Here is a 13395-nt window from a genome sequence, read left to right as displayed (position 1 = left end):
TGTTCAGTTTTCTCCTTTTCCTAGGTATTTTGTACAGCACCAATAGAAAATGTTTCAGGATTTAAGGATCCCCTCAAAATGTAACTCATCAAAGGGAAAGATGATACTAATCCTCCAGAGCCTTAAATTCCAGAGGATCCCAAAGCATGTTACAAAATATAAGCATTGCATCACCCATTACTGTCAAATACAGCCAATTTTGGAGTGGAGGAACTAAAGAGGAAATGCAGTAAAGAGAAGTTTTACAGTCAGTACAGGTTGTACAGTTATCCCATTTAGTTTACAGGGTAGAGGCCTGGGGTTTGGTGCCCAAAGGTTTGAGTTTTATTCCTGCTGACAACCCAGGCCAGAGATCACGAGAAAGTGATGGGTATGGGATTTTTACTCCTGCAGACCTCAGATACTCAGAATAAGCTCCCCCTGACAGTCGGAGTGTGTAACACAGTGGCTAGGTGGGTCATGTCCCCTTCAAATGGCTGATCCATGCAGCAGTTAAGAGCTGATTCCTACCAGCTAAGAGGTCACTCCTTTAGTTCAAATGGCAGAGTTCTGTGCTTTGGAACAAAAAGGTCCCAGATCCTGTTCCCATGTTGAGGGCCAGTTTTTGAAGACTTCTGATGGAGGGAGGAAGCTGTTCAAAAAAACAAAGAAAAGGACATCTGCTTAAGGGGGATAACAGGCAGTGGAAAGGCACATCCCAGTTAGGAGGATTGCACCTTACCAAACAGGCAAGATGTAACTGTCAGTAACACTAGCTGACAGATGGTAACACCCCGGCACCGTGCATCACTGCCCTCTAGTAAATACCCTCAGAGGGACACTAGGGGGAAGCTAAAAGCTTTAAGCACGAGCCACACCCAGCTTTTGCTGCAGATTCCTCCCCCGATGATTCACCAGCGGTTCTGGCTCCCAATACCGCTGCTGCTGTTTACTTCAGGTTTCCTACGTCTCTGCTCAGCTGGAAGGTTTGCATTTTTATGTTACCCACAGGAGAGCAGACGGCAACAAAACACCAGCAGCAGCGGGAGAAGGCAAACATGTCTGGGATTGCAGCTAAATTAGCTAAGGAGAGGGAAACAGCCAGGGGCTTAGGCTCCAACGCAAAGGCGTTTAAGTACCTCAGTCAGGACTTTGAGAGGCTGAGGAACGAGTGCCTTCAGGCTGGGAAACTCTTCCAGGATCCATCCTTCCCTGCGATTGCCTCCTCTCTGGGGTACAAAGAACTGGGACCAAACTCACACAAAACTCAGGGCATCACGTGGAGGAGACCAACGGTAGGATACCTGCGTGATGGGCCCCCTGGGCAGCAGGGAGGAGGGCGAGAGAAGGGGGTCAACGTAAAGGGCAGGGCAAAGCCATGCCATTGTCAGGAATAGCTTGCTGGCTTGGCTGATGCGGGGAGTGCATTGATCAGGGTGAGCTTCCCCTGGAGGGGAGGGGGGTGGGTTCCCCTCTCCACCCCAATGCAGGGGAAGTTCTGGGGGGCGGAAGATATTTCTAAATGAAAGAGTCAAAAGATACTTTCTATAAAAAACTGAGCTGGACTTTTCAGTGCATCATGACAGCATGAGAACTGCAGATGAGCTCAACCCCCTGATCTTAACCTCCAACCTCTGAATTTTAGGGGCAAGGTGGGGGAGGGATCTGCTCTGAATTTTGCATTAGGTCCTTCTCTTTACTAATGAGCCAAACCCAGTCCCTGGGATGTTACTACCCCAAAGTGATTGGGGATTTGGATCAGGATCTATTGGCTTGAGCCCATCTCTAGCAGGAAGAGAGATTAAATTACACCTGACTAGGTTATAGAAACTGTCTCTCCTTAAAGGGAGAGGGGGAAGAAACATGGATTGAAGGTCCCTGGCTAAGGAGCGCTACCTGACAGCTGTTTAGCCAGGGAAGATGAATGCACTCTTTCCAAGCTCAGCACACACAGCAGTTAAAGCCTGTCTATTGATCGAAAACCTTTTCCCCATCCCATAGAGAAGAATGCACATTACTGGTTCCTGCTAATGGGCAAGGGATGCACCTCCAAGCTGCCTGGTGTTGTCACACAGCCAAGATATGAGGGTGCAGATGCAGGCAGTTAATGGCTCAGTGATGTGTACCAGGCAAACCTAAAAAGTTCCAGCAGTTCGGTTTGGATTTATTCAAAACTCTTTGGTCTATAAAACTAGCTGGAAGGTTTGTGGGAACTGTGGAAATATCTGGGCTTGAAATGCTGAGGCACAGAAATGAACAGGAAGGTTAAGTGAAACTCTGTTTGAAGTTCAAAGAGATTCAGTCCAGTTCAAGGGCCAGAGTCACCTGGTGTAAGGTCGGAGTAACTCCATGGGAGTCAGGGGAGCTATATTGATACAAACTTGGGCCCAGATCTTCCTCTCACATCAATTTTATAATTATGCCAGATATCTTGCTTATCTTGAGTTCAATACAGGAAATCTTTTTACTTTTAAGACAGGAGCCAGTATTTGAAGCCAGCCAGAGCCATGGCTGGTTTTCAGTGCCAAACTCCATGAAGGGCAAGACACACAAGAATCCGCATTCACATTCCATTGCCCTCCCACTATGTTTTCAGTTGAAGAGGGCTTTTTTTTACATGTAATAGCCAGTGGTCTGTTCTTAGCTGTTAGTTGACTCGTTTGTTGGCATTTCCAATCTATATAACTCATGCCTGTTTACACCTGTTTGATATGAACAAACCCTGCTGAATTAATCCATGTCCCAACTCTCACACCATCCCCACCCTGAGATCCACACCCTACAGCTACACAGGTCTTTTGTGAACTATACCTGTCAAGTTTTGGAGTTGTTACAATGGACTCTGTCCCCATCACTACCTATTTCTTTTCCTTCTCTTCATCCTACTAATGTTGCCTGCTTCATTCTTCATTTTCCAAATCTCTGTGATAGTCTTTCCCACTTTAATGTCCCTATTTACACACCCCTTCCCCCTGCCCTCTCCATATACCCTTTCCTCTACTCTGACTGTTACAGGGAGGTTATATTTTCCTGCCAGCTGTCTAGCATCCCTTACCACTTTGTTTAGTACCTATCTTTTGTAGAGGTACAGCTGCATAAAGCTTCTTTGCAAAGGGCCACATTCATCCTTGGTGTATTAGGAACTCATTAGGGAAGAATTTGGCTCAAAGTGCTCCCAAGGACCATTGAAACAGCTCCAAGAACAAATGGAAAAATCCTTCAGAGGTAAGAGCCAAACAACTAGAGCCCAATCAATATGCTATTTTATGAAGGGGCTGGTCGCCAAGCCTCTGTTTACTCAGGGAACCCGCTGTGGGGTGGCCAACACTATACAAAGTTTTCTCTGCTGCTTATGTTTTGCCTTAGAGCCTACACCACCCTCTGCAGACAAGCATGTTAACTTTGGGTACCATTGCGATCGGTCACCGCAGAAAGCTGCTTTTCCTAGCACAGGGATAAGTTGTCCAAGACATGGAGGCTGTTCTATACAATGTGCCACTCAGCCTTCATCCCCGGCAACTTAAAGCAGCTCGTGCTTACTATGCAATTGCCGAGCACCCATTCAGATCCCAGCAGAGTCCTCTCAGCTGTTAATCCTTCCAAAGCAGATATGGGTTCCCCGCAATTAATTGTCTCAGGGTCCTTCAAAGATTAGGCATTAAAATCTTGTATGTATAGGCCTGAAATTGTGCCTGTTGTAAAAACAGATATTTGCCCTGGTTTTCCTTGGCCATGATTTCCCTTCCCCATTGTTGTGCTGTGTTACCAGGGCCGGCTCTAGGCACCAGCAAAGCAAGCAGGTGCTTGGGGCGACACATTTGTAGGGGCAGCATTCTGGCCATCCTTTTTTTTTTTTTCCCCCCACTTCGGGGCCGGCCCTGCCAGCGCTCACCCAGGTAGACGCTGTCCCAGCCCCCAAGCTGCTGCCAAAGACCAGGTGGAAGAGCCACAGCGGGTGGCCAAAGCTGGCCCCGGGACTGGGGTCCAGCAGCAGCGGCGTGGGGGTTGCCCTGGGACTGCTGTGGTTTGCGCCGCCGGCAGGCTCCGACATGTGGAGGGTGGGACACTTGGGCTGGGGTGAGAGGTTTTTCGCAGGAGTGGTGGGTGAAATTCTGTGGCCTGTGTTGTGCAGGAGGTCAGACTAGATGATCATAATGATCCCTTCTGACCTAAATATCTATGAATCTATGAAGTGACGCAGGGCGGCCGCCCCCCAGCGCCGCAGCCGGGGCTGGGCGAAGTGGCCTGAGCCGCCCAGGGGCTGCAGGAGGGCGGCCAGGAGCAGCAGTGGGGCCATAGAGGGGACCGGTGCCCGGGGCGCTGCCGTGCGGGGCCTGCGTCCTGCTCTCTGGGGCTCCGCTCCCCGCTGGCCGCTCCCTCTGGGGCTGCCCTGCCCCAGCTCCTCAGTGCCCTGCCGGGGCGATCCCCGTGGCTGTGCCCTCCCGATTCCTGGCCGGTCCTGGAGCTAGAAGCCCCGGCTGGAGGGACCCTGGGCTGAGGCGTGGCCCGGGGGCCCCGCTGCTTACCCTGACCCTGCGAGCACCGGACGGGCTGGAGGCGAGAGGTGAGTGGGCGGAGTCAGGGCCCCCTGAGTGCCGGGAAGGAGTCGGGTGGATGGAGCCTCCGCCCCTGCCAGTGTCATGAACAGGATGCTGATGACCCACTCTGGGAGTGAGTTACCAGTGACCCAGGGTTGGGGTGGCAGGGGGTGCGGGTGGGGTGGAGGGGTGAGAGCCCAGGGCTGGGGCAGCAGGGGGGTGCAGGTGTGGGGGGGTGAGAGCCCAAGGCTGGGGCGGCAGGGGGGTGCGGTGCAGGGAGGGCACTGGTGGGGGGAATCCAGGGCTGGGGTGGGGGGCAGCCCAAAATTTTTTTGCTTGGGGCAGCAAAAAACCTAGAGCCAGCCCTGGCTGTGTTGGTACACCAGCCCCCCCTCACCCCCCATTCTTGACACGATGGTATCCTCTTTATGTAACGGTTTTGATATGCTTTGCAATGGAGGGGGCAATCATAACTAAGGCTACGTTTTAGTCATCGGTATTTTTAATAAAAGTCATGGACAGGTTATGGGCAGTAAATTCATGGCCTGTGACCTGTCCATGACTTTTACTAAAAATACCGCTAACTAAAACTTGGGCCAGGGACTGCGGGCACTCTGTGGGGGCAGGCCGTGGGTGGGAGGCGGTGCACGGCCCAGGACCAGTGCTGGGGCAGGAGGGGGGGCGGTGTTGGCAGGACTGGCAGCCTCCCTACACAGCTCTGACTGGCATGTCCCTGCAGCTCCTAGGGGGAGGGGCGGCCAGGAGAGCTCCATGCTCTGGTCCTGTCACAGTGCCATTTCTGCAACTCCCATTGGCTGGTAACCGTGGGGGTGGTGCCTGCAGGGAGCCCTCCTGGCCGCTTCGCCTAGGAGCTGCAGGGACATGATGGTAGGAGCCTCCGACCTGCCCCCCCCCCCCCCAAGGAAAGCACCACCATGCACCACAAACCCCTGCCCCAGCTCTGAACCCCCACCCACACCCCCAAACTGCTGCTGGCCACTGCAGAAGTCACAGAAAGTGTGACTTCTATGACCAACACACAGCCTTAATCGTAACACACCATGGCTGCAAACATACAGAAACTAAGATGGTCAGTAAGGAACAGACTAGGGATCTCCAGCATCTTAAGTACACTGCCTATCCCATGTCTGTCTATTTATTAAGTACTTTATGTATTTCATTCCAGGAACTGTGTTCTAATCCCCAGTTTATTGTTGGAGGTGCCACCCGCACAGATATCTGCCAAGGAGCCTTGGGTAAGACAGAGATCACCTGTTTGATTTTCAGTTGTGGTATCTTAACATGCTGTCCAAGTTCCACACCATTAGTGTTTCATGTTAGACTCTTAAATAACTGTTTAGTTCTCTCTCTCCAGTTTCCACCCCCTTGCCTTTTGCCATCTCCCCTTGTATTGTTGATGACCATGTTTTATCTGACCTTCGCTGAAAGCTCCTCCAGATTGGATTCTGTTTTCTTTGTCCATTGTATGCAGCATCACTGTCTGAATTAATAATAATATTTGTGACAAGTGGCAAATGCTATTCTGGTGGGGTCCCGTGTTTCTCCTTCATGTGATGGGTCAGGGTGCCGCCTCTATTGTTGACGGCTCTGCTAGTGCCCTGGTGGGGGAGGAAAGGGGAGTGGGGAAGGGACCCAGGCTTGCCTTCTACTCCAGGTCCCAACCCAGGGGCCCTATGGACAGCAGCTGAGCACTTGGAGCTATAGTTCTTTCCCCTAGGCTACCTCCCATTCTGCCCCTTCAGCTTCTCGGGCTTCTTACCCTCTCCCCCATTGGGCAGTCCCTCTGGTCTGCTTGAGCAGTGTTTCCCTCCCCTGATACTCTGGTCAATAACAGTGCTCCTCTAAACTACAATCAGCTCTCCTCCCATCTGACTGAAGCAGGGGTTTTTATTAGGTCTCTGGCAGGGCCTTAATTGGCTCCAGGTGCTCTAATTAACCTGTAGTAACCTCTCCTCAGTCCACAGGCTCTGATCATCCTGGGGCCCCTTATACTTCCCATCGATGACTATCCTGCAGCCATCTGGCCCTGCTGTATCACATACTACGGTTAATTTTCTATTCTGTATAGGTTCTAATACCACCCTCAGTCGCTGTAGCGTTTGAGCACCTTTCAGTAGTGCCTTAAGTGATGTGACTAATAGCTGTCATGTGTGGTTTGTTCTCTCATCCTCTCTGCAATGTGCAGTGGGGTGTTTTGGTTTTTTTTTAAATTAACAAACAACTGTGCAGAGTGCACTAGACCTGCAGTTTAAAAAAAATAAATTCAGTGAGGAAGGAAATGTTATATGCAGTTTAATTGGGTAAAGGAGCATTTCTGAGCATTCCCTTGGGAACCACCTCATGATGGACCTTCTGGTGTATTGACCCATCTTGATTTTTAAAACACTACCAGGTTGGGGCTCAGGTGTGGTGGCCTAGTATGGTCTCATCTTGACATTTCTTCCTCCACAATATGTCTAAAATCCATCCTTTTCTTTCTGTCCAAACAGTCAACACTCTCATCCAGCGTCGCAACTCCAGTCACGACTGCTGTGTTATTTATTATGTGTATTGCCTTAGCACCTAGGAGCCCCAGTTATTGACCAGGATCCCATTGTGCTCAGCACTGTAGAAACACAGAACAAAAAGATGATCCTTGCGCTGAAAAGCTTTAATTCCTTCTGTTTGGCTGCCCTAACACCTGCATCACCTCCATGCTGCCAAGATCACCTTTCTTGTCTGTTGTGATGATCACGTCACTCTCACACACGTACATCTGAGACCCTCCTCTGGCTCCCTGTTGAACTGCATAAAGTTCAAGCTTCTTGTCCTCACCTTCTAGGCCCTTAACAACTCTGCTCCTCCTTCTCCACTCTTGTCTCCTGTTACATCATCCCTTGCTGCCTCTGCTTCAGTCAATCAAATCACTAAACGTTGTGGTCTCATCCCTCGAGCACACTGTGCAGTCTGCCATGACTGGCATGTCCTTTGTGCTTCAGAGCAAATACAGATTGATTTAAAGCAGCCTGATCCACGGTCTGCCTGTGGTTAGACCATCTATGGCTGGACAGTATCTCTTTTTAACGATCTTGGCCTCTCTTTCCTTTGGTCACTTGTTTGGAATTGTCAGATTTTCTTCAGTCTGAATGACTGACTAATTTTAAGTTAAAGGAGAACAACAAAACAAGAAAGAACAAAAGTCAAATCTCAGAATGGCAGCTGGCCCTGCACACAGGTAGGCTCCTGAGAAATTTAAAAGGTGCAGTACAGAGAAAACAAAGCCACGAGCACATATACCATATCTCTGAACAAGCTGGTGTTAAGCTAAAACTAACAGAAGGGAATGTATATCCATCCCTCTTGATAGATATGTCTATTACTGGCTCATTCCTGAGCTGCCTGCCACTGAGCTTATGCAACTGCAGGTCCAACCAGTTCCAGGAGTAAAAAGTTCAAGGTGAACCACGGAGCAAGGTGAAAGTGTAGGGAGTGGCTATTCCAGGGAGGGATCTAAATCCTGCAGTGAAAAATCTCAGTAATCTACTCCAGCCCCTCTGTGCTCCCACCCCAGGCAGTTAGCACTGCTAGGGCTGAACTCACCAGAAGAGAGCCTCTAGGCCAGACTGCAGTACTGCACTGGCTTGTGGTGTCAGGCAGGTGCTGGCAGGGGGGGAAGAATGTGGATACGGGCAATGCTGCAGGAGAAAGAAACTGATTAATGAGGGAGTAGATGATGCGGCAATGGGGTGTAATGTAGTCTTGATATTTTTGTGTGTGTGTGTGCAGGAACTCTGCCCTGACAGGTGTGATTCCTTCCCCTCCCCTCCCCTCCCAGTACCCAGCATGTTTCTGTATAAAAGGCACCCTCCATCTGGCGTGACCGCACAAGTCCAGTGTATGTGAGGTCAAAAGTTCAGGAACATCTTTCCCACTGGTTCCCACCCCACTGCTTTACTCAGCTGTAATACACTTATCTATAGAGAACACTTTTTTGATTTCAGTTTAAAGTGATAAATGCAACTAACTGAAGGGAAAAACTCCAAGAATAATTGTTTAGTACAAAATACAAACAAAGGGACGAACGTTCCCAATATTTGCAGTTGTGTTTTCACTATTGTTTTTTCAGTTGGAATTGGCAAGCAATTAAAGGCCAAAAGCATTAAAGGTTGCTTTTCATCAGAATGATGTGGAGGCAAGACACCCTACATTGTTCATTTCAGATCCTACTGCTGCTGTTTTCAAGTTATGGTTACAATTTTTGCACTAATGAGGAAACTGGGTTTTGGTTCCTTTCAGAAAGGAAGCTGTGATACGTGGTGGCAATCAGAGTGACTTCCTACTAATAATAAGTAAGGCACAATTTCTGTAAGAGTCCTGAAAATCAGAAACCCTACTTACATTGTGACAAACCTCTGGCCACCTATGGCGTCACAGTTATGATGACGCTGCACGTCATGACCGTCTAGAAAGTCACCGTTACAGCAGGGATAGAGAACACCAAAACCACAAGATCCTACCTCTTAAACTTAAGGAGCATCTCTCTTATTTGCTCACAGTATGGAGTGTATTGTTGAATCGTTCTAATTTTATCCAGTACAGGACTGTGATACACACACACACTGTAGCCGTTCATTACAATGTAAAATATATAATTCATTAGGTTCTCAAAAGCACCAAATATCTCCCCTTTAGGGTTTGTTTTTTCAGGAGAGGTGCTTTTATTATTTATTATTATTATTATTCCACAATTCTTACAGTTCCGGCGACAACTGTATTTAGTTCAGCAACATCAGATTGAACATTACTCAGCTATGGTATTTGGCTAAAAAAACTCATCAAATGGGATGTAGTGACTCATTGTGGCAGAAGAAAGGAAACAATGGCCATTGCATAGAGGATGCTTATTCATTCTTTACAATTTTTTTCAAAAGGAAGTCACCATGGTATCACAACACTGGAGCATACACAGCACGGTATCTCTCATCTGTGTATAGACATAAATGGCGCCTCCCTAGAAAAAAAGTTTGAAAAATATAACAAAAATCAGATAGGGCAAAGTCACAAAATTAGATGCGTGTTTTCCTATGATGGGGTTACTGTGTTGTGAGTAACTCACCCATTCCTCTCACTCACTCAGACAAATTAAAACCTGGAAAATGTAATGCCTTATCAAAAAAATTAGTCACTGTACTCCAAGTAATGATCATGTCTGCTAGATGCTTCTGATGGAAAGCCCCCCTAGGGGAAGAAGAGTAAAACATTAGATATCATAATGCAGTTCACCACTGTGACTATAAAGTGTGTCACATGGAGGCTACAAGTGAGTGGACTATCTTCACTTATCAGCTGCATCCTGGGCTTGGTTGATTGATTGGTTTTTGACCTTAGCATGGGATGGAAAGTCCTTGGAATTATCCCATTTGCCACAGTGCATCCCACCCTGCAACTCCTGGTCCACATGCCAGTATGTTCAGGAGCATACGTGCTAGGTGCAGTGAGTATTGGGGGTAAATCAAAAGGTTACATACACCAGGAGTCAGAATGCTCAAACTTGTGTATGGACCCATTAGCCAATATTTTAAAAGGGCTTAGTGAATTCACAAGGGAGCAGTATTTGCAGCAACAGTCATTCTCAGTGACTAATTAAGGTGCCTTGTTTGATCCAAGTGCAGAGGGTTCACGCCAGGCACCTTAATTAAATGCTCTGTGGGGCTGGGGTTATGGAGGGGTGCGGTGGCCAATAGGGTGCATGTAGAGTACACAAGGAGCAACAGCCACTGTTCCAATCTATAGGCTGGAAGAATGACCATGAAAGGAATACATCGCAGACTCCCAGGACTGAGAGTCACCTTGTTACCTCTTGCCTGCAACGTGAGGGAGTCTTTCTGGTGGTAGCTGGGTGTCAGCTGCCTAACACTACCAGCCTTTCAGGCACTCTTTTCTGGACTATGCCAGCCCTGTCCATTCCTTGCAGGTTAACAGTGGGTGCACTCCAGTCCCTGAGACCCTTGAAGCATTCCCCTGTGATGTTCAGCCCCTGACACCAGTACTCACAGAAATCCCAGATCCTCTGCCCCCAAAGGATCAGTGTGCCCAGTTTACCAGTTTTACCTTAAAGCTCTGTCCCTGTAAAATGTACAGCACTTAAATAACCCTCCTCTTCTTTTACTGCAAGAAAGAATAGAGATTCAACTAAAAACAGCAGAGAGAGGCAAAAACAAATGGTTACACTACAAAACAAAAATCAGAAAATGCAAACTAGGGCCTACACTTATTAATAGTTACTTTTCCTCTCTGATAAAGTGGGTTTCCCCTGCAACGTTCAGTCTGTTGCAGAGCTTCACAGAAACCAGAATCCAGATTTTCACAAAAAACATGCCTGTTCCACAAGTTGTACTTCTCCCGGACTTCTGTTATGCTGAAAAATGTTTTGTCTCTATTCATAGACAGGGCGATCCCCTGTCTGTTTTAATAAGAAAAGGAGTACTTGTGGCACCTTAGAGACTAACAGATTTATTTGAGCATAAGCTTTCGTGAGCTACAGCTCACTTCATCGGATCATCTGATGAAGTGAGCTGCAGCTCACGAAAGCTTATGCTCAGATAAATTTGTTAGTCTCTAAGGTGCCACAAGTACTCCTTTTCTTTTTGCGAATACAGACTAACACGGCTGCTACTCTGAAACCTGTTGTTGTAATGTTCCTTTTTTACCTCCAAGTGGTTTCCGTTGTTTGCAGTTGTCTCTGATGGTTTTCCATGGTTAGTTTTGGGATGCAGTAATGCTAGACAATTAAGCCTTGTATTATATCATTGGCTAACCAGGAAGTGGTGGCAACTCCCTCCTGCTGGAATTATCCCATGGTCTCATTTTTACTCCAAGATCATAAAGCATACTTTCAATATAGTTACATTATTCCTTAAATATTATTCATACATACGTCTCACAATGAGTCTTGCTACATTGTGAGCTTTCTGTAGATACCTTACATGTTACCCCTTATGGATAAATACGCTACAAGACATGTATTTGGTGTAGTGAGTTTGTCAGATCTCAGATGAGTTGTTTGACAGAGGGTCCCCTTTTCTTTGCAAAGGGCCTCTCTGTCACAGTAACTTCACTCTCTGCTAACAGTAATCCTACCTTGTGTGTCTTCTTGGTCTGAGTCTCTTGCACACAGATGCAATTTCTTACAACCTTGGGCTCAAAATCACAAAGGCACTAGCAGCCTTCACGTTCACTTTGAGCCATTAGCATTACAGAGGCATGTGCCAGGCTGGTGGGTAGCGGGCCCTCACTCTTATCCCTGGTGTACAGAGTGAAGACATTTAGGATGGTAGGATCAAGTCAGTCAGAAGTCACATGCTACTGCAACAGTGGGGCTTCCTGACTACCATTGCCATGTACCAGCACTGCCCCACCCAATACCCCTCTGTCTGCCTCTTTGTTTACCCAATAAATGCTCCCAGTCCAGGCTTCTTGAGATCCCATGGCAGATAATTACCATTGGATTATCACAGCTGCTTCCTTCTAGCCAATACCAGCTGTGACGACATATTTGCATTTCTTTAGAGCAGGGGTGGGCAAACTTTTTGGCCCGAGGGCCACATCTGGATGGGGAAATTGTATGCAGGGCCAAGAATGTAGGGCTGGGGCAAGGGGTTGGGATGCATGAGGGGATGTGGGAGGGGGTGCAGTGTGCAGGAAGGGGTGAGGGTTTCAGGAAGGGACTCGGGGTGAGGGTTTCAGGAAGGGACTCAGGGCAAGGGATTGGGGTGCAGTGTGCAGCAGGGGGCTCAGGGCAGGGGGTTGGGGTGCAGGAGGGGTGTGGCAGGGGGTTGAGGGCTCAGGGCAGGGGGTTGAGGTACAGGAGAGGGTGTGGAGTGCGGCAGGGGGTTGGGGTACAGAAGGGTTTCGGGGTGTGGGCTCCAGCCCAGTGCAGCTTACCTTGAGCGGCTCCGAGGTGGCAGCGGCACACAGCAGGGCTAAGGCAGGTTCCCTGCCCTGGCCCCGTGCCACTCCCGGAAGCGGCCAGCATGTCTGACAGTGGCTTCTGGTGGGGCAGGTGTCTCCATTGCGCACTGCCCTCGCTGGCTGGTACCATCCCCGAAGCTCCCATTGGCCATGGTTCCCTGTTCCTGTCCAATAGGAGCTGTGGGGGGCGGTGCCTGCAGGCGAGGGCAGCACACGGAGCCCTCTGCCCCCCCACTTCGTCCCCCAGGGGCCGCTTTAGGCCCGCTGCACCAGGAGCTAGCAATCTTGTGGCCCAGATTGAAAGCCCTGATGGGCCGGATCTGGCCCGCGGGCTCTAGTTTGCCCTCCCCTGCCTTAGAGGGTAGTTTAAATACATACTTCCACTGAACCTCTGCAAATGACTCATGGGGGAGTGCTGACCCCCTCATCTCTCTATATTTTATGGAAGAGTAGCTAAACTCTTACAATTATTAATGAATAATCAGTCACAAGTGAGGTATATTAATATTTCTAACACTTATGACTATAATCTAAGTTAATGCACCAAGAGATAGGTAAAGATAGGAAGAGGAACACTGAGCCGTTTATACAGGAAATACAGTGACAAAAATAACGGATTCCTCGTACTTATTGCAGAGGACGCTCTATGCATAGCATGCCTAGACAGATGGGGGGTTAATTCTGGTGGAATCACAGCGGGATTTCTGTAAGCTGCCACTCCTTTCCTAGAGGTTTGTTAGACAGTCTGTTCTTCTCACACAAAGTCTCTGCCACCCCTTGGGCTTGGCACTCCTGTCTCTGCCCAAGGACAATCTCTAGCCAAACCTGTCAGATAGCTCAGCTTGTAAAAGATGCCAGTCCCTGGAGTCCAAGGGTGATGGAGCAGTGTTTCCTCACACATGGCTAA

The 13395-nt window shown here is 48.6% G+C and overlaps 1 protein-coding gene across 1 annotated transcript in view; it reads left to right on the top strand.

Annotated features, from left to right (window-relative positions):
• The first annotated feature begins 893 nt into the window (after positions 1–893).
• Positions 894–13395, top strand: part of CAPN2 (calpain 2) — a 56206-nt gene continuing 43704 nt past the window's right edge. The window contains exons 1-2 of the mRNA XM_074949199.1: positions 894–1274; positions 5704–5773. Coding sequence (XP_074805300.1) covers positions 978–1274; positions 5704–5773 — 367 coding nt within the window. The 5' untranslated portion in view covers positions 894–977. The remainder of the gene's footprint in view (positions 1275–5703; positions 5774–13395) is intronic.

This window comes from Natator depressus, chromosome 3 (genome assembly GCF_965152275.1).
Source record: "Natator depressus isolate rNatDep1 chromosome 3, rNatDep2.hap1, whole genome shotgun sequence".
NCBI classification, from domain to species: domain Eukaryota; kingdom Metazoa; phylum Chordata; order Testudines; family Cheloniidae; genus Natator; species Natator depressus.
This window is presented reverse-complemented; position numbering and strand designations above follow the sequence as displayed.